Source organism: Lineus longissimus, chromosome 13 (genome assembly GCF_910592395.1).
Source record: "Lineus longissimus chromosome 13, tnLinLong1.2, whole genome shotgun sequence".
NCBI lineage: Eukaryota > Metazoa > Nemertea > Pilidiophora > Heteronemertea > Lineidae > Lineus > Lineus longissimus.
The window spans coordinates 4,310,890-4,328,841 of record NC_088320.1 but is presented as its reverse complement, the minus strand read 5'-3'; the positions used below and the strand labels follow the sequence as shown (position 1 = coordinate 4,328,841).

General features: G+C 41.7%; 3 protein-coding genes across 7 annotated transcripts in view; 1 reads left to right on the top strand and 2 right to left on the bottom strand.

Annotated features, from left to right (window-relative positions):
- Nucleotides 1–1,740: 1,740 nt before the first annotated feature.
- Nucleotides 1,741–6,676, bottom strand: LOC135498042 (eIF5-mimic protein 2-like). The gene is made up of 11 exons (XM_064788191.1): nucleotides 6,631–6,676; nucleotides 6,053–6,124; nucleotides 5,594–5,767; nucleotides 5,147–5,325; nucleotides 4,770–4,905; nucleotides 4,519–4,628; nucleotides 4,230–4,400; nucleotides 3,853–3,918; nucleotides 3,505–3,724; nucleotides 3,128–3,250; nucleotides 1,741–2,923 (listed from the first exon to the last, which is right to left on the bottom strand). Exons 2-11 carry the CDS (start codon nucleotides 6,111–6,113, stop codon nucleotides 2,760–2,762), a joined length of 1,404 nt encoding a protein of 467 aa, XP_064644261.1. The 5' UTR covers nucleotides 6,114–6,124; nucleotides 6,631–6,676; the 3' UTR covers nucleotides 1,741–2,759.
- A 55-nt stretch (nucleotides 6,677–6,731) lies between these two features.
- On the top strand, nucleotides 6,732–9,509 carry LOC135498226 (large ribosomal subunit protein mL45-like). 2 transcript variants are annotated; one of them, XM_064788441.1, is made up of 7 exons: nucleotides 6,732–6,795; nucleotides 7,434–7,541; nucleotides 7,709–7,909; nucleotides 8,157–8,308; nucleotides 8,430–8,484; nucleotides 8,674–8,823; nucleotides 8,924–9,508. In XM_064788441.1, exons 3-7 carry the CDS (start codon nucleotides 7,709–7,711, stop codon nucleotides 9,218–9,220), a joined length of 855 nt encoding a protein of 284 aa, XP_064644511.1. In that variant the 5' UTR covers nucleotides 6,732–6,795; nucleotides 7,434–7,541; the 3' UTR covers nucleotides 9,221–9,508. The 2 variants fall into 2 exon arrangements, with proteins under 2 accessions (XP_064644511.1, XP_064644510.1); XM_064788440.1 differs by having other exon boundaries at nucleotides 6,738–6,818; nucleotides 8,924–9,509.
- A 998-nt stretch (nucleotides 9,510–10,507) lies between these two features.
- Nucleotides 10,508–17,952, bottom strand: part of LOC135498222 (dual 3',5'-cyclic-AMP and -GMP phosphodiesterase 11A-like) — a 33,066-nt gene continuing 25,621 nt past the window's right edge. For all 4 annotated transcript variants that reach the window (XM_064788435.1, XM_064788436.1, XM_064788433.1 and 1 more), the window contains 12 exons: nucleotides 16,972–17,061; nucleotides 16,409–16,549; nucleotides 16,047–16,108; nucleotides 14,400–14,658; nucleotides 13,905–14,048; nucleotides 13,519–13,665; nucleotides 12,947–13,069; nucleotides 12,707–12,816; nucleotides 12,326–12,517; nucleotides 11,946–12,168; nucleotides 11,701–11,784; nucleotides 10,508–11,459 (listed from right to left, as the gene is read on the bottom strand). In XM_064788435.1, coding sequence (XP_064644505.1) covers nucleotides 11,334–11,459; nucleotides 11,701–11,784; nucleotides 11,946–12,168; nucleotides 12,326–12,517; nucleotides 12,707–12,816; nucleotides 12,947–13,069; nucleotides 13,519–13,665; nucleotides 13,905–14,048; nucleotides 14,400–14,658; nucleotides 16,047–16,108; nucleotides 16,409–16,549; nucleotides 16,972–17,061 — 1,701 coding nt within the window. In that variant the 3' untranslated portion in view covers nucleotides 10,508–11,333. The remainder of the gene's footprint in view (nucleotides 11,460–11,700; nucleotides 11,785–11,945; nucleotides 12,169–12,325; nucleotides 12,518–12,706; nucleotides 12,817–12,946; nucleotides 13,070–13,518; nucleotides 13,666–13,904; nucleotides 14,049–14,399; nucleotides 14,659–16,046; nucleotides 16,109–16,408; nucleotides 16,550–16,971; nucleotides 17,062–17,952) is intronic.

Sequence of the window (17,952 nt, the reverse complement as noted above, 5' to 3'; positions counted from 1 at the left end):
TATAAATTCTTGTTATAATCAATATTTCTTGGTGTTAGTACACGAATGGATATTTCAAATTGGGCGGCAACATATACTTGCTAACGAGCACGAATGCAGCTCGTTTTTCAATCATCATTTCTACAATTGAGAATATCAAAGCAGCTAAGGCAGCATGAGGGCCACAGACATAAACATTACCTTTGTCGACGAAACGCAAATGCGAGAAGAACTTTTGAAATGACCATTGGGCGCAGTCACACCGAGGGTGCGAAGTACATGTTTGAAATGAATTAGGTCGGGAAGGAGGTGAGGTAGCCCTCCCGAACACCCCCACCTCCCTATACGCCATTGCTACTAATCTGGTAGTTCTGGTAGTCTGAGGAGAAGCGGGGTCCGCTGTTTTCATAACTTTCGCTGAAGTACTGCTTTCAGATGGTAGAAGATCGTCGTTTGAACTCGTAACATATAATATTCAAAAGGCACATCTAGATATTTTTGGAAGTGACTATATTTGGCAAGCCCGGCTTACCAAACAGCGACTTTTTCTTGTCCTGAATGGAGAGCCGAACTCATTAATATTAAAGTAAAGTCTCCAGCTCGCCAAACAGGGTAGAATTTTTACCTGTTTGGCAAGCCCGGCTGGCCGAACAGGGTGGCTTATTAGTGCTGTTTGGCAAGCGGCTCTCCAAACAGGACAAACAAAGATGCCTGTTCGGCGAGCGGCTTGCCAAATAGACTCGGCCTATTTTTTTACTTTTTAGTGACTAACTTTTGAAAATGTATATCAGCTATGCACTTACAAGTACATGTATGCCTAAGCATGAAAAAAAGATAATCAATTGAGTAGCAAGTTGACAGCTTGCAGAATATTTGAATAATTTAAAGACTCTTGTCATTGTTCGAGCCGCGGATAGAGCAACTCAATATCAAATGCAGTAAAAATTGCTGACTCATCTAATATGAAGGGCTGGTGTTCGGGTAGAAACTAAACGAGGGATCTGTACCATAATATCAAAGTGAGCTTATCCTTGCATTGTGGTTGTGTCTTTGTCCTAAACACTTCAGAATCTCCTTCCTAATTTGTTATGTCTTTCCTTTGCAACAATGGTTATTGTTCGCAGCTAGGCCTTATGTCGAAGGAGCAGGAAGTTCACGGTAAATTTCACAACGCACAGTAATGCACTTTGATAGAATATGTAATTGGGGGACAAGGACCCTATAAGATTGCGCTGCGAATTCCGACCATCGCGACAGTGCCGCAATCTCGGCCATGTACGGCCGGTTGAGGCTGTCACAACCGGATCAACGGGGATGTATGGTTGTACCGGAATCTTTCAAGCAACAATTTCCTTTCTCCAGTACATGGTTGTACACACTGTGGAACAGCCACAATTAGCAGACCACGGGGCTGGTAGCCCCCTGGTATGGCCATGGGACATCTTTCTCCACTTGGTCCTGGTTGGTTGTCATTTCCTCAAATTATGAGGAGATACTCAAAATGCTGGTCCGACTCCAATGGAAACTTCGGCTCTAATAGAGTCCTTGGATCAAGCCTTGTGCCATGATGTACATGTATCTTGTTACATCGTGTCAGAACATGAAGGGGGAATGAACAGTTCACATCACTAATTGACTCCCTTCATGATGTTTAAGAGGGCATCCATGGCATCTGGAAAGTTTCCAGAGAAGGCTTATCCGAGGATGGATATTCACCAAGTCTAGACTGACCCCATATAAATTAAGAAAACAAGTCAGATATGTGACCCAATTCAATTTTATTCGATCGTATACTTCATGCTGCATTTCTTTTCTTCATTTCCAAGACAATCAAAGGAAAAAATTCATTCAACGTTGTCCTGATTAGGAACATCTGACAGAATATAAAGATGTTTGTGCTCATAAAGGACTATCAGAGAAGACTAAACAAAACCTCTGGGAATCCGTTTGACTTGTGACAGAATACTTCAGTGAAACAGCTGGGTGTCTCACAACATGAGACAGTATGAAAACTTACAAGGAAAACATCACATCAGTTGATAACTCTACTGTCCACAGAGCAATCAATGATAATACTGTACAAGACTTCACACAACATCTAACTGGAGACAAGACGATTTTTCAGTCTTATGTGTAATTGATCTTATTACAACTACTATGGTATGACAACATATAATAGATCCACTTTTAGACAGGTTCCCACTGGATCCGCGTGTAAATGAAAAACATGCCCTGAGTTGACTGAACACACATCACTTTCTATAGAGTATTTTAAAATAAATCACCAGGGTGAGATACAACTGAAGTCAGACCATAACAAGAGCTTGAATGGATCTGAACACTGCCAAAACATTTATACAGATCAATAGAACAAATTATTGAGGAAAATTGATTCGAAGGGTACAGCTTTTTTACATGCAGTTTTCAGAAGGACTTCAGGAACTGTATTCCTTTGACATGATTTGATTTTAGGGCCTCTTAGAAAAAAATATTAGTATTCCTAATTCCTTCAAATGTTATCGGTAATCTCTGAATCTGTTTACAAAACTAATCTACCAATTAGATATTAGAAATAAATTGGGCATTTCTATATTTTTACATGCTTTACAAGTAGAAAATGATTCCAGTTGGATGGCACCCACTTACAAATACATTGTACTATTAGTCATTTAATGTACATCAACTGAACACCTCCAACCACGCAGAAAAAGATTCAGCGAGGGAAAATAATGAATTTCGCGTCACGAGCTGGGTGCTGCCACCTAACGAGGAGAGTATGATTAGTTTTCATTCTCTGCACCCTTCTTTGCATCCTCCTCATCCGAAGCTTCCTTTGCAGCGGCTGCGGTTTTCTCTCCGTTTTCAGCCTCAACATTGTCTCCGTTCTCTGCGGCTTGTTTCGGCTGCTTGTTCTCCTCATCGGAGTCCTCTTCCGATTCCGATTCTGGAAATGCGAAAAAATTGAATTTTCTGAATATCTTTGCGGTTATCATGTTAATTTTACTGAAATTTCACCAAAACTCAATACCGTAAATGATTACTATTTTGGTTTTGTGACGCTATTTCCGAGCATACTTGACCATTCTGACATCGAGGAAATGCTTAGAAACTTGTATCTGTGATCCTTCACTGGATCTACTGCACCTACCAGTTTCTGCAGTGTCGAGCCATTCCACAAACTTCTTGGCTTGCTCCAGGAAGATGCTGATGCCCTTAGAGGAATGTTTCTTCTTGTACCATAGCTTGATGGCATCTTCACTCACCACATCATCTGGAAGAACAGCACAATCATGAATGGGGAGAGAAACAAACAGCCTTTTCTTTGCATTCACTGCTTCTTGTGCTCACTTATTTGTCGTTTCCTTATCAGCGTCAATGGTCAGAAAACTGCCCTTACACGCCAAATTTTCGATTTTCGATTGAAAGTGTGTTTGGCTTCAACAAATGGCTTTAATTGTTCCAGCATCATCCGAGCCCGGATCGAAATGGTACTACAGCACTATCATGATTAAGATGATTACTCACTGTCATAAAGCATCTGAATGATCTTGCAGAAGAGGTTCTGAAAGTTCATGTTGTCATAACAGTACTCTTGAATCCTCAGCAAGAGGGCGATCTCACATTTTGCACTCTTCGTAAATGCAGCGATGAGTTTCGTGTACGCCTTCAGATGGCGCAGCGCTCGATCAGACCTCAGGTCTTCTTTTTTGTTCCATTCGACGTTGCTCATTATTGCATTCCAAATCTGAAGGTATATAAAGAATACATGTAGCGAAAGTCAAAAGATTTCATAAAATACATACCAAATTATCATTATCATTTTGAAAAGAAAAGAGGATGTTTTTAGCATTAAATCAAAATCGTAGAACTTACATGAATGACAACCTCGTGCTCCCCAAGTTTGTCAGCCTTCATCATTTCTTCACAAGTCAAAACGATCTGAAGAAAAAATAAACAGGTAAAGTTTTGGGCTTACGGACTGATCAACAACTACGACACTTCATTCAACCTCTTTGTTTTGTTACTTTGTATGCAGTCAGTTGAGGCTTGCTAAATATCGATCTCAGAGAGGTTACAAAACGACGGTCACATTTCCTAGGCGTCCCCATGGGCATTCAGGGTAACCAAGGAGCTGCTCGTGACAGAGCATGACTTCCGCTTGACCTGTGAATGAGGACAAAGAAACCAGGCCAGGTTTGAACTAAACGAGAGTGACCAACGCAAACGTCAAAATTGGATTATCATCTCACCTCCTTGATGCTCTTCTCATCAGCAATGCTCTCGGCAACGAACTCCTGCAGTTTCATCTTGCTCACGAAGAGATGATAGTTCTTCTGGTATTCAATGATCTGCTCCAGACCCGCCTCCGAGAAATGCTTCTCGAAGTTATCCATGCTACGCTTGTTCAATGGGAACAGAAGCTGAAGGTAGAATTTTTCGGTTTAATACAAAGTAGTGGTGTCATTTAATTGTGATAATGAGCCCAAATTAAGGTAGACAAATAGAGGGTATAAGAGATGCAATTATCAAATGACCTACCATGAGTTTGCCTTCCATGCCAGCAGCAGTCAGAGTCTTCTTGATTTCCCGGACATTGCTGTACTTGAACCAGGTGCGGAACATCTCTGTTGCAAAATTCAGTGCCAAATCTGGAAACAAAAATAAACTTCTTCGACTACAACAAGGAAAAACAAGAAAAGATGCAAGAAAAACGACAGTCTTTTGATAGGGAACAAATAGCAAGTTTTTTCAGGGGGTGCTCAATGCTCTGAAAATAATTCGAAACTCACCATCCTTTACAAGAGGATCAGTAAAGAGGTGTTTGAGGCAGCCGGCGTCCAGTTGGTTCACTGCCATAAACATGGCGGTTATCTTGGCCAGATTGGAGCGTTCTTGCTCCTTATACCCTTTCATACAGGGTATGATCTGAAATTTAGAATAGACACATGTAATTAAATCTAAACTTATTGAATTTATTTCTCAATTCAACTTGACACTGAAATTTTCTGAATTAACTTGGCTTCCCTGAGATTGCCAATTGAAAACTTCCAAAAATGGTGATCAAGACAAGGACAGTCAACTTTGACAAGTTGGGCCCTCCACTTCTTCAATATTTTCAAAATTCAAAACATCTGACTTGGCATCTATTCCGATGCGGAATACCTACCCTGTTTGTCATCTCATCTTGGAAGACCCTCTCCAGGTAGCGGTAACGCCGGATGAGCTTATGGAATACCTGCCGATAGGCGAGGAGTGTCTCATCATCGCCGGGTGCCAGGAACACACAGACATCGGAGCGATATACCCCGGACGTGTCAGGCCCCTCAATGATACTCCCACCCGGAGCTGTAACAGAAAGGAGTTAACCTTTAGTCTCGAAAATATTCAAATGATGTAAAATTTTCTTTTAAGTAATTCTCTTGAAGAAAATTTTAAAATCAAATTTTTAACAGTTTTTGAAAATATAACTTTTTAATCAATATTAGACTGTTACCGTATTTCATGTCTATGGAGGAAAACGAACATTGCTTTTTGCCCAAAACAGCATAGTTTCTTTTCTGAGACAACACGTAGCATACTGTACACAGACAGACACCTGTCTTTTGAAAATTACCTAAGAGACCACCAGTCAAGAGAATATGAATCAGGGAGTCAGCATAAGTCCTGTATTCCTGTGACCCTTTCTGGTCAAGCTGAGCAGATACTTCATCTAGATTGTTGCCAGCTGCGTTGAGAGTCTCAATGATTTTCTGACGGAATTCATAAGGATCAAGTTTCTGTTTTTCATCTGAAATGAAGATTTACATGCTTAGGAAAGTGTTGCCACCACAACGATGAAAACTAATTGTAAAGCAGGCCAAGTCCAGTAGATATCCAGACCAGATCTTCTGGCAAAGGTTATGTTTTTTTTCGCTCATTACATCATTTCACAAACACTGTATAGTATGTATTGCAGCCCCTCGTCTGGTATTTGCATGTTTGGGATAAAATCAACTGTGTTACCGTATGTTAGTAGTGACCCAATCAAAACAGAGCGTAGAGGGTCCAGACAGTTCATAGTCATCATACATACCCCTTTTTCTGGTCTTTATGCGTTGACCGGTCAGCGTTGGCTTTGGCTCCTTCTTTGACATAAAAAATGTTTCTGAAAAAAAGATAAATCACAACTATAAGAACACCATGGATTTCACAGATTTCACCATAACAATCAACATCACTGACAAGCTTCCATCCATTCTCAGCTTCAGGTAGAAGTAAAAGTGAAATGACAGCACTTTTGACTTGGTCGGTGTGGATTTTGGCCTTTCCAAAACCAGGCTAGTCACGCAATGAATCTCATATTTGTTCGAAATAAACCACATATGACTAGTAAGAGCCTAAACAAAGTTTGTCGAATATGACTAACATGCCTATTGTTCATGTTGTACTCAGATATGCACTACGGGTGGACATGCATGAATGTACGCGACGTCGACGTTGAACAACCTCGCCAAGAACCAACAAAATAAGAGTGTTTTTTCTAACCTTTCTACACTTGTAGAAGGAAATGTTTATTACAAAACGGAAGACTGATGTCTTAGCGATATATAAAACAGGTGAAAATAGAATATGATGTGATAAAACTGTAGAAAATTCGGTTTTAATACTCACACTTCCGACCAAAATGACAAAATAGTTCCAGGAAATTTCACGTAAGGACGAACAGACAAATTTCCTGTTGAGATCTCAGCCAATCAAATAGTTCGTTTCATCCCAATTTCAAGATGGCTGGAAGCGTGCGGGTCGTGGGCACATTTAACTTTCTAACTTCCAAATGTTCGCCACTTATTCGATTAAATGTAACTAAGCGTATCCCTATATGTTGCTAATAGTGCATTCCACACGTGACAAATCAATCACAATGCAAAGAGTTGATGACAACCGTTGAATCCCGTCGAAAGCCTCAACCTTACGAAACGTCACCCTTATTTCGCCATGTCCCTTCATGCCAATCTTTCAATGGCTTCACTTTATGTCATATCATTAGTACTATAGTAGGCCCTATCCCAGACTGCAGATTTGAAATTGACTAGGCCTAACCTTTGTTTCGGTTTTCAGAGCATATAGCATTGTGGTTGTCTTTGAACATGGATGATGGTAATTGCAGTAGTAAGGGTTAGGCCTAGTTAGGTTGTTAGGATGCCAACGATATGGCCAATAACTAGCCCAAGGGCGGGCAAGGGCCAGGCCAGGCAAGAAACATTAGAAAGATTATCATGGAAAGATGCTGCATGCTAGTGCAACAGTTCAGTGGAGTGTGGTGAAGGTTGTTCACCTACATTCATCAATATGTTGCATGAAAAACCTGTTGTATTAGATTTAGATCAATTCCACTTAGGCCTATTTCCATGTGGTATTTTACTATCTTAGCCAAGTAAAACATGAATTGTGTGTCATTTGATCTGTTTTTTCAGGCTGTTCGAGAACAATTTTGTTTTCTGTCGCCAGTTTATTATCAACAAGTACAGGAAAAACATTATGATATTAAATGGCAAAAGCTGAGGGCTGCTAAAGTCTTGAAGGTAATATTCTTTATCCACTGCTATTTCATGAGTTCTTTTATCAGTAAACAAAGTTTGAATAGTTCCCAAATATGATGAGCCTCTTTGATTCTGCAGTTGATATTTGTATAGGCAAAACTTCTTGTAGTATTTTAGTATCTTTTCTTTTCATTGTCCCTCTCATATAGATGAAACTTCCGGACTATGACAGAGTTAAGAAGTCCCAGACTTGGGATCCTGAACAAAGAAGGTCTGAGATGAAGAAGGAAGGACGGTTGCCCCCAAGGCAGTTCCAGGAGCGCCCTCTGAATATAAGCTCCACAGGTGGTGTGTTTGAACAATATGTACCACCAGAGGGAGATGGAAGAGTGTCAACCCTTTCTAAAGAGGTTTGTAAATCCATTCAAAGAGAGACGGTCATTTTCAGTTTGTGCAGGTGAGATGAGCATTATTTTATGTATGAATGAGTTGTTTAAGTCGCAACCTCTATCCCTTGCGATAATCATTCATGTCATTCAGTCCAAAAACTTTTATCACCAGAATAGCATCATCAATGGATGAAAGTTTGAAGAAATTGGCTGTAATATGAACAAGGACAATGCATGGCGATCACAGTTTTTCTGTGCCTAATTTCAGGGTGCCAAGCAGAGATTAACGGGCATAGAAAAAAAGGGAAAGTCTTATCTACAACTGCGCAAGATCAGGCAGTTTGAGGAAGACTTTGACACAAAGGAATTCGCTCAGACCGCCCTTGAGTTGTATACAGAGGCTCATCAACTACTACAAGAGTGAGTATAGTTAGTTGAGTAGTCACTAACGGCTGGTTGAACTGAGTTGTTCCGGGATGTTTTTGTTCTGAGACCTGTATCACTTTAAGTGTCTGCTTTTGACCGTATTTTTTTATTTCAGTGTAAAAAAGAATGAGATGAGACTCCATGATCTAGTCACAGAAAAAGCTTATCCGGTAAGTTGTAATTAGTCAAGCAAAAAATTTGGTCTCATTCCCAAGCGAGGCATTGATATGTATGTTTTCATTGTATGTGGTGGGCGCAGCACTGGAGAATTGCATTATGTTGAGACTCGAGCATTTCCTTGGCGTCCTGGAGCTTCTTGAATGTGTTTGTAATTTGTTGCGTCCTTCGTTTCTTTTCAGGATATGACACATACGCTAACGAAGAGGACGTTCCGTTGGAGATTCATAGAAAGTATCGAGCCACCCCATGTCGTCCATATTCGCTGCACGGAGATGCTGGCAAAGACAAACCTTTACGCTCAAGTCACTGTGAGGATGCACACAAAACAGGTATGTCTTGATAATGCTGTAGGTTGTTAAGTGTTGAGGATTATGCCTTAGGTTAAAAAGGATGCAGACCTTTGAAAACTTATTCCTTTCTTTGTTTCAGGCTCTTGCCATTTACGATCAATTTGGCAGACTGATGTACGGTGATGAAAATATAGCCAAGGATATCTTGGAATACGTCGTGTTTGAGAAGCATCTTGCTAATGAATATGGTACCTGGCGGATTCATGGGAAGGTGGTTCCCGATTGGATGCCGCCAAGACAGCCAATAATTAGGACATATATCAAACAAGAACCAGAGCCGATCCCTGATATACCGGATGAACCAGATGCAAGCAAAAAGGAGGAGAAGCCAGCACAACCTGAACAGTTAGAACAGGGCAGTTTAGCAACAGCGTAGTTTTGGATAATCTCGTTAAAACATCAGAGTATGACTTTGCATGTGCTGATCCAGGCCTTGGAGTCGGAGGGCCATTCAAAGTTTTTAGATTGTCAGTCAAGATTTTTCGGAAATCACATTGTAAGGGGTGGTACTTGCTTGTTGGGCTGGGATCCATGCCTGCTTGTTTCCGACTTAATCGATCCATACACTGCTTTGTCCCCCCCAACGAGAAAATGTTGGAGGAGTAAGTTGAAAAAATGTTGTGTGTTTTCAAACAAGTCCTTTCTTCTTCAATTATCTTGCTCTTACCCATTTCAACCCCCCAACACTACTGTCCTCAAGCTACCTGGAGACAGGATGTGACATTAACCTCTGTCTTCTGTCTCAAGTCGCACATGGAGATCCTTTCCCCGCTGGATGCGACTTCAACCAACAACTACTGTCCTCTATTCACCTCCAGGTCAGCCTGATGCCTGCTGGATGTGACTTCAACCTTCAACACATTCGGCCTCCAGCCACCTGGATAGCCTATCGCCCACTGGGAGTGTTGACCACCACCTTCCTCCATCCACCTCAACCTGTCTTCTGTCCTCTGTCCACCTCACGCCACACGCTAAAGGCCTTCAAGTAGCGGACACGTGCCCGCACCACGCTCTAGGCGCCTTTTGTCTCATCACACCAGGCGATAGAGGCTCTTTCCAATATTTCGAGCATCAAACTATTTCAATGAAATCGGGAAATGAGAGCACGTGGCGCGAAGAACCTTTAATATAATATCCCAACTCCCCAACGTATATCAGGTATATTTGAGGCCCATTCGGAGGAACAATGCCGCCCGACTCGAGAGGGGTGAATCGCGGCAGTTGCCGAATTTCAGATGTAATGGGGAGGTGAGATAAATCAAATCGGATGAGTCGTTCGTGTTCGGGCGTGAGAGAGAAAACTGGTGAGTGAGACTGCGTCAAACTTTGGACCAATCAGGTCGCAGTTTAGATGGGCGGATGTAGTATTTTCATTTTTTCAGTGATGTAGCTTGGCTGTTTTCTCGAGTTTTAATCGTCTAAATTCTGATATAAGGATCGACCATCAAACGTTGAAACAAGATGGAGTTGAAAGCTTGGAAATCGAAATGCTGTTCTGGTGACGCATAATTCCAAATCTTTCTTGAATATCGAGGAACGGACATTGATTTTGATTCACTTTCGTTGGATGTTACCCCGGACGGATGAGAGACGAATGACGATGACGATAGTTGGCCGGTCATTTGCCGGTGTTGCAGTGGAAGGAGGTGAATAGACTCTGAACTTAATATATCGTGATTCATTTTATTCTATTGACGACAAAGCAGCGAAATATACAATAAACGGACTTCTTGACAGCTGACAAGCCATCTCTCTTTTATATACAGTCATGTCCAAGTAGGTACACATTCCTCTTTTATACACTGACATACTTTTTTTTAAACCTTGATATGTCAAGATAGCGAGTTGTCCTAAACCTGTTTACAGCAACTGTAATAATCTAATATCAACAATATCGACGATATAATACTATTTAATGATCACATGTAGTTAAACTTAGCCTTGTAACCTCAACTCGACCATGACAAGGAAGGGTCGCGACTTGGCGGCACGAGCATTCATTACTAGCAAGTCCTTCTGATTGGATAATACCACTGGAAGTCAATTCAACTCTGGTTCCGGAAATTCCTGAATTCGGTGATTGTCCTGTCGGATGTCTATATCATCTCCAGACTCCTGCGCAGCCCGCCCGTATTGCGTTCCACACCTGCCAACACTGCCGCCATTTTAGACCAGCTTCTCTACGAGATTGGTGGAGCGATCACTGTACAACCGGTAATATACCAGTAATCAGGACCGTACCGGTACATGTCCATGTCGTAGCGATCGATCATAATCGACTGATACAAATTCGACAGATCACTCTTTCAGGTTCAGATTTTATGTTTTTTCTGGAGGTTTTGTTTGGTCTTTGATCGCCCCTGATTGCTAACTGATATGTGACTACATCCGGGACCGTGCGGTGCAATCGAAATCTACGTTGGCAGAAAGAATGCCCTCCGATCTGCATGGAGAGTAGTGCATCTATTCTAAGGTTACAAACGAACCAATCACACCCCAGTTTCGCGGACAACTTTCGGAATTTTCCGCCGTCTCTCGAGCGCGTCCCATTGGCGACGGTTTTCCAATACGCCATCCAACGGTTGCTTGAAGAAACCGTCCATTTTACCGAGAGCCTGTAATATATAATACGAAATTACAGTACTGTGTAGAAAAAGACGGAAAATGGCGAATAGTGCTTAGTGACCGCGATCACGGTGATAAAATTCTGAAAAGGTGTTGGTCATTTGCCAGACAACGAACGGATGTGCCAAACTGCAAAAACTGCAAGAATATCAAAATCAAAAATCTTAATATAAGAATTGGTCATTTGGGGTAAATCCTTTTACGAATACTCCTCGACAAAAAGTTGCTTGCCTTATAAAGTGGGAGACAGATCCCGTCGATCCAACCAAGCTGTAACTGGGGAAGGTCGTCTTGGCGCTCCCGGTCCATCAGTGGCTGGAATTGAAAAGCGCAAACAGATAAACATAGCATGTATGTCAATGGGACACCTTCAAAATAAAAGTCAGTGGCCACTCATGATGGCTACAGAGACCTTGGTCTTGATCACAAATATGCAACTAAAGGAGGACATGTTAGACTCTTTCTTAGTACCCTACCGTAGGTTGTATCTTCAATTCTCTCTTCTCCTTGTCGCCTTGGTCAAAGAACTCGGTCATCACAAGATCAGCAGCCTTTCTCTGTACTTCCCAAGGCTTGGTAATGCAGGCAATATCACAGGCAGTCATCAGCACACTACGCACAATGTCTTTCTCTTCCCGCGTCTTCCATCGGTTGGCTGAAGGGCCATTCTCAACCAGTTTCATGAATTTCTCCCTTACTCTGGAAAAAGAGATAAATACAAAACCTTGGGTCCTTTGAAGATATTTCTCCTTCATGTTGTTCATTAGTCGGTTGCCTCTTTCAGCTGGCTTTAAAGTGGCCTGGCTTGTACGTTTCAAACAACAAAGCTGTCACAGAAAAACTGTCACGAACTTACGGAAAATGTAAGGATAAGTCAGTCGCCAAGATGGAATGTTTGAGGAGACGCATCACCTCCTTGTATTCATCCGCGGGGATATTTCCAAAGATGTTGTGTCCTTCACTGTTGAGTATCATAATCGCGTGGTTGAAGTGATGGTGCTCCAATGTCGCCTTGGTGCCGTAGAGCTGGGCCAAGGCTGAACTGCTCCTGTAAGGAAAACAGCGCTGATATTTCGATTTTGATAAAAGTGTACATGACGCTATAAATATTCTTGGATAAAATCCGACAAAATCTCGGTGTGACGGGATAGAATTTGCAACCAGTTAACATGATGACATTAGGAGAGAGGGACATGAACCAGCAAAGTTTTACGAAATGCAACGAAATCTAACTAACTTTTGTTGGAATGCGTTATTGGTTCCCCTGTGGTCGAGATCATGACACAGACAGCCGACAATCAGAGCCAGGGCCTCGGCGTTCGTGATGCAGGAAAGGAAGCCGTTTCGCTGAAAAATAGAGAAAGAGATTTAGAGAAGAGATAGAAAAGAAAGACCTAACTAGATATTACCTAATCAGTATAGTTAAAACTTTTACGATTTATTCATTAACGGTAAAATTTAGTTATGGAATGATTACCTCTGTCTGTGTTGATTTCAATATCGTGAACATGACCTGGCAGACGTTGAACGCATGTCTCCAGTTGTGGTAAGCCACCTGGCGGTAATTCTTCCGGACTGTCAACAGCCATCGAATAAGCGTCTGAAAGAAAGGGAAAATCACAACATTTACCAAGGTAAGCAACTGCTGGCAATACTAGCAATCATCGATGCAAGCCATCCATCCGTGAAAATAATTGTCGCGAAATCTCAAAATGGTCGTTAGCGCCGCTCATGAAATTACCGATTTGCAAATCTGTTTCGAAAAGTAATTTCTTCCCAAGATATCATGCCACTGCTTCTTGTATTGTATTTTGCTCACTATTAAATGAGTACAATAGTTGTGAAGGACCTGAAAGCAGGAAATAGAGATATGGAATTGCAGTAATAAGCATCTGTTTTGCCTACGTGTATACACGCGACGAAAGCTTTGTTTTTTTATGGCGTGCTTTGTGTTTTATCTGTTTGGCGCGTGTGTTGCATTGATAGAAAGATAGTGTATTATACGTCGGCTTTTTCATATCAAATTCTGCATATTTAGGTCAATGATACCTCGTATTCAATCTTGTAAGCATGGATAAGTCCAGCATCCATGAATATCCGGATGCTGGCAATGAGCATCTCATCTGAGTCCAGTGAGAAATCATTGAAGGTCAGCTCCGTGAGATGCCATGATGAGACCTCGGGCACTTTGGCACGCTGAAACGATATAAGCGTACCGTTCAAATTGCTTCATTATCACAATCATCACTGTCATCGTCGTCAGTAGCAGGTTTGTAAGCTGTCTACCAGTGACAGTCATAAAGAGATTCCTAAGCTGTTTCAAAGGACGTCTCCTATAATCTGGACTGAGTAACGGCGGACGGCGTCATCCGAGCCACATCGCTTGTGGAATTCATGGGAGGATTTTGCTGCTGAATGAATTCACTAGTTCTTACCTTAAACTTTTGAACCTCCTCGGTGCTAATCGCGGCATGGTAGGACAAGACTTCCAGGGCTACTGCTTGCCTGGCCGCTGCTCGAGACACCTCGTCGTACAGGAGGCAATTGTTGATACCGAGTCCGCAGAAGATCGTGAACGCCTATAAAAGCGAAGAAAACATGTACATGCAATAATCATATACACCTCTAGATACCTTTTATGGACGACGACTCAGATTTAAAAAGCACGAAGATGTCTAACTTCTTTACAAACCGTGTTAGTTCGCTTTCAGCAGACTTCGCGCTACATGTAAATGTTTGCCCCGGCGATTGGTCATCTTTAAAGTTCGCCGTCACCGCATAGTTTTCGACCTTTTTTCGCATTTTCCAGCTAACTGTAGCGGAAAATACGTAAGTTAATTGGCTGAGCACGTTGGTACGCGATGACAGGTCGTTAACCAATACCTCCAGTACCGGTATATATTCCATAAGCATAACCTTGACTATAGTACCTCAAACAGTTGATCGTCCATTTCGTCAAACGGCTTCCCATCCTGTCGGTTTATCACTTTGGCCACGCCTATGATTTGAAAATCCGGATTCCTGATTGGCTTACACAGAAGACTTTTCGCCTGGACGCCATTGGCCTTCTCTGAGCTGAGATCGAATCTACTATCACTGGCAGTCTCGGCCATGTTGACTGTTTCACCGGTTGAGGCTACGATCTCAGCTATACGGTCATAGATCCGGGTGTTCGGACGCTTATTGCAGCTGTTAAAGATGGAGCAAAATATCTCGATGAAAGAGTCTGGTGAAGCTATTTGGAAGTACACAACGCCTACGTCAAACACCAACGTACAGTCTTTTGAAGAAGAAAATTGAGTTTGCGGCCAACACGAAAATGCACCCCGCTGAGATTTTTCCTCCTCGTGAGAAAAACTTTTCCAAAAAATATTGATGTGCTATTTAAAAACAACATATTTCAGAAATAATTGTTACACGTTTTTTTTCTGTTAAGTTAATTCTATCTATTATTTTTCATACCAGATGCAGAAAAGTACCGCTGTGGCCAATTTCGAATACATGTACATGCTGTCTTTATTCATTGAGCCCTCGGGTATGAATTAAGTTGATATATGCCTGCTATCATTATTCTCAACCGGCGGGAATTAGAATTCAGCGCATCATTCGGAGAAAAAATATGGCCTGGTGATATTGGGATATTGAGCAGATAAAAAGAGATTAGGAGCAACAGAGAACTGCCTCAGGTAGTTTATGCTAAATATTCAGCACATGAGCATGTAGTACCATTATGCAAATGCATACAACATGGATATTTCAAATTTCATGGAAAAAAAGGTTGTTTGTAAAATGAGAAAAAGGATAAAAATGGTGAAGGAGTGCAAGGAAAGTGGGCGTGAGAAGGTTCGTGAACGTTTGGATGCAGTCAAGTTCGTGTTCGGCGTATGTAATACCGTACGTTTTTAATAAAAGGTTCGAAAAATCGTGTTGGTAAAATCTGAATTAGACATGAATTTTACAATCCATCAGCACATCACACGAAAGACACCAACACGGAAATGGAGGAAGTACACTTGAGGCCATAGAACCATCAAACAGAAGCGAAGTGTCTCTGGTTGATTGGCACCTGCGTCAATCAGCAACAAATATATCATCCGGACATCAATGTTTCACATCACCATTTACCCATTTCGCCTTTCCGTTTTACCATGTGTGATTCCACCAATAGCATTTTCTCACTGAGTGCGCGGAGGCGTCAAATCTTTCTCGGCCCCAGAGGTATGACCTGTTGTTGATACAGTTGGCTAGGGGGTAACTAGCATAACGAATTCTGGCAAGGGCCGAGCGTACTTTTGTCAACGAGGCGAACGCATCTGGAAAACGTTCTCTAGTGGACCAGGCCGTTTTGGAGTAATAGAGAGGCCATCAAGATACTCTGATCGCTAAATGGACTTGTTACGCGTACAACCTCATTGTAGCAAATGCTTTTTCCTCGTAGATGGTTCGATAGGAAAGGCGAAACAGCCCGAAAGACTAAACATTTTCACACCGAAATAGAACAAGTGATATTCTAACTGACGTACACGAACCCAGGGGCAGGCCGGGAGGATTTGAAGCGGTAGGACGGGGTTAAATACCTCTGCGTGACGTCACCATTATTTGCCTGGCACAGGTCGAAGGCTTTCGTGAATACTATATTCTGAAAACAATGGTAAAATGACCAATGAAATGAATTACAATGGAAAAATACGATACCGTTTACATTGAAATGAAAATGACGTCTGAGGAAAGATGAGACATCCGCAGTTCAACAGCTAAAAGCATTATTGTATGATATCATAATTCCGATAATGCCATCAATCAAGATAATATAGACTTTGAGGAATATCTGCATGGCAAGGAAAGAGCACTTTGATAAAACTATCGCAATAAATCTGCTGTACGAATGCAATCTTGGGATTTTCTTCTTCTAAATTCCCCTTTCAAGAGGAAAGCTTACGTCTTTATCGTTCATATCTTTGAGCAGCATCGAAACGCGTTCACATTTGAGCAAGGACTGAGCTCGCTGCATAATCTTTGACACCACAGCATCGACTGATGTCTGTTCTTCGAATAGGTCGTGAACCACTTCGAGGAGTTCCTGAAAAGGTAAAATTGTTTTTGTTGAGGGTATTTGTAACCATTTGGGATTCGGTGTAAAAAAGATGGAAAATTTATCATTTTAGTAACGTTATACGCTTTTATTTATTGATTTGACGTTATTCGACGTCGATGTGTAGATCTATAGATGAAAACTTTGTACACATTTTTGTAGTTCAACTCATAGATTGTAGTGTAAATTCCTGGGAAATCTTGTTTTGGGTGCTTTAGCAGCTAGTTGGGGCTAGCTGGAATGCGATCGCAGGTGTATAACCCATGCTCTTCAGAGCTTCCACACACAGCATTACGACCATTCGCACTCCGAGACTTTCGTTATAACGTAGCCACGACTGTCGCCTGTGAGAGAAGGGCAGACATTCGATTTGATGCCATAACGGGGAATTGAAAGACCAACGCCTATACCTTATTTCTTTCATATTCCTTGCTGTAGGCGTCGAAAACCAGGGCATTCTGGATGGCTATACCACAGAATGTCAGGTACGTTTCGAACAACTGAAAACATATTGAAAAAGAAGATAGATACAACGCAATTTGGACTAAAAACTATATTGTATAACCGTACAGTTAACAGACAAACAAGGAGTGAGTGTCTGATGCTACCACATCTCGTTGAAGTGACATTTAACTACACAGACACCGACACCACAACCTGTCCCTTTCGCAATCAGTGATTGCGTTCCGCTTGTGCACGACCGGCAACGAGTATATTGGCGGACAGCGTTGTAATCGATTCTCAAGTCAATTTTACAATCGAATAACCCTGGCCCTGCAATGACACCGCCAAGAAAAGAGGATCCGCGAACCAAATCACGTTAGTGTTATTATTGAGTTTCATTTCGATTCCGTTACCAGAGATAGATTTTATATTGACCCAGGGTTTAACCTGCACCATCTTGGAAGCTAAGACTTTGATCGCCAACCAAGGAAACGCACTTCATCTGATCGATTCCATCGGGTCAATAACGTCATTTCGATTTGTTTTTGTCACGAGTCTCCCTGATAAGATCTAAAACCAATACATGTATGCCAGATTGAATTTCTCTTGGTCATGGTCAATGCCGGGGTTACCGGCCTCAATTTGTATTTGGGCAGGATTAGCCTTCAGCAGTTTGGATTACCACTAAGAAGAGATGGGCTTAGTAGAAAGAGCATTTAAGAAAGATTTGCCATCAAATTCGCTTCGGAAAGTTTTCGGTCTAACTTTGGCTTCAAAAATAAATAATGTATTGTCTGTTACCAAGATGGACCAGTTGAATTGATGTAGCCAAATGCCGACATTCGAAACAAAAGAGTTTATTTAGGTAATTGTCTTCATTTAAAGATGAAAACAGTTTATTTACACATGGCTAGGATCCTGTTTGCGGATCTCTTCTCTGGTGTAGG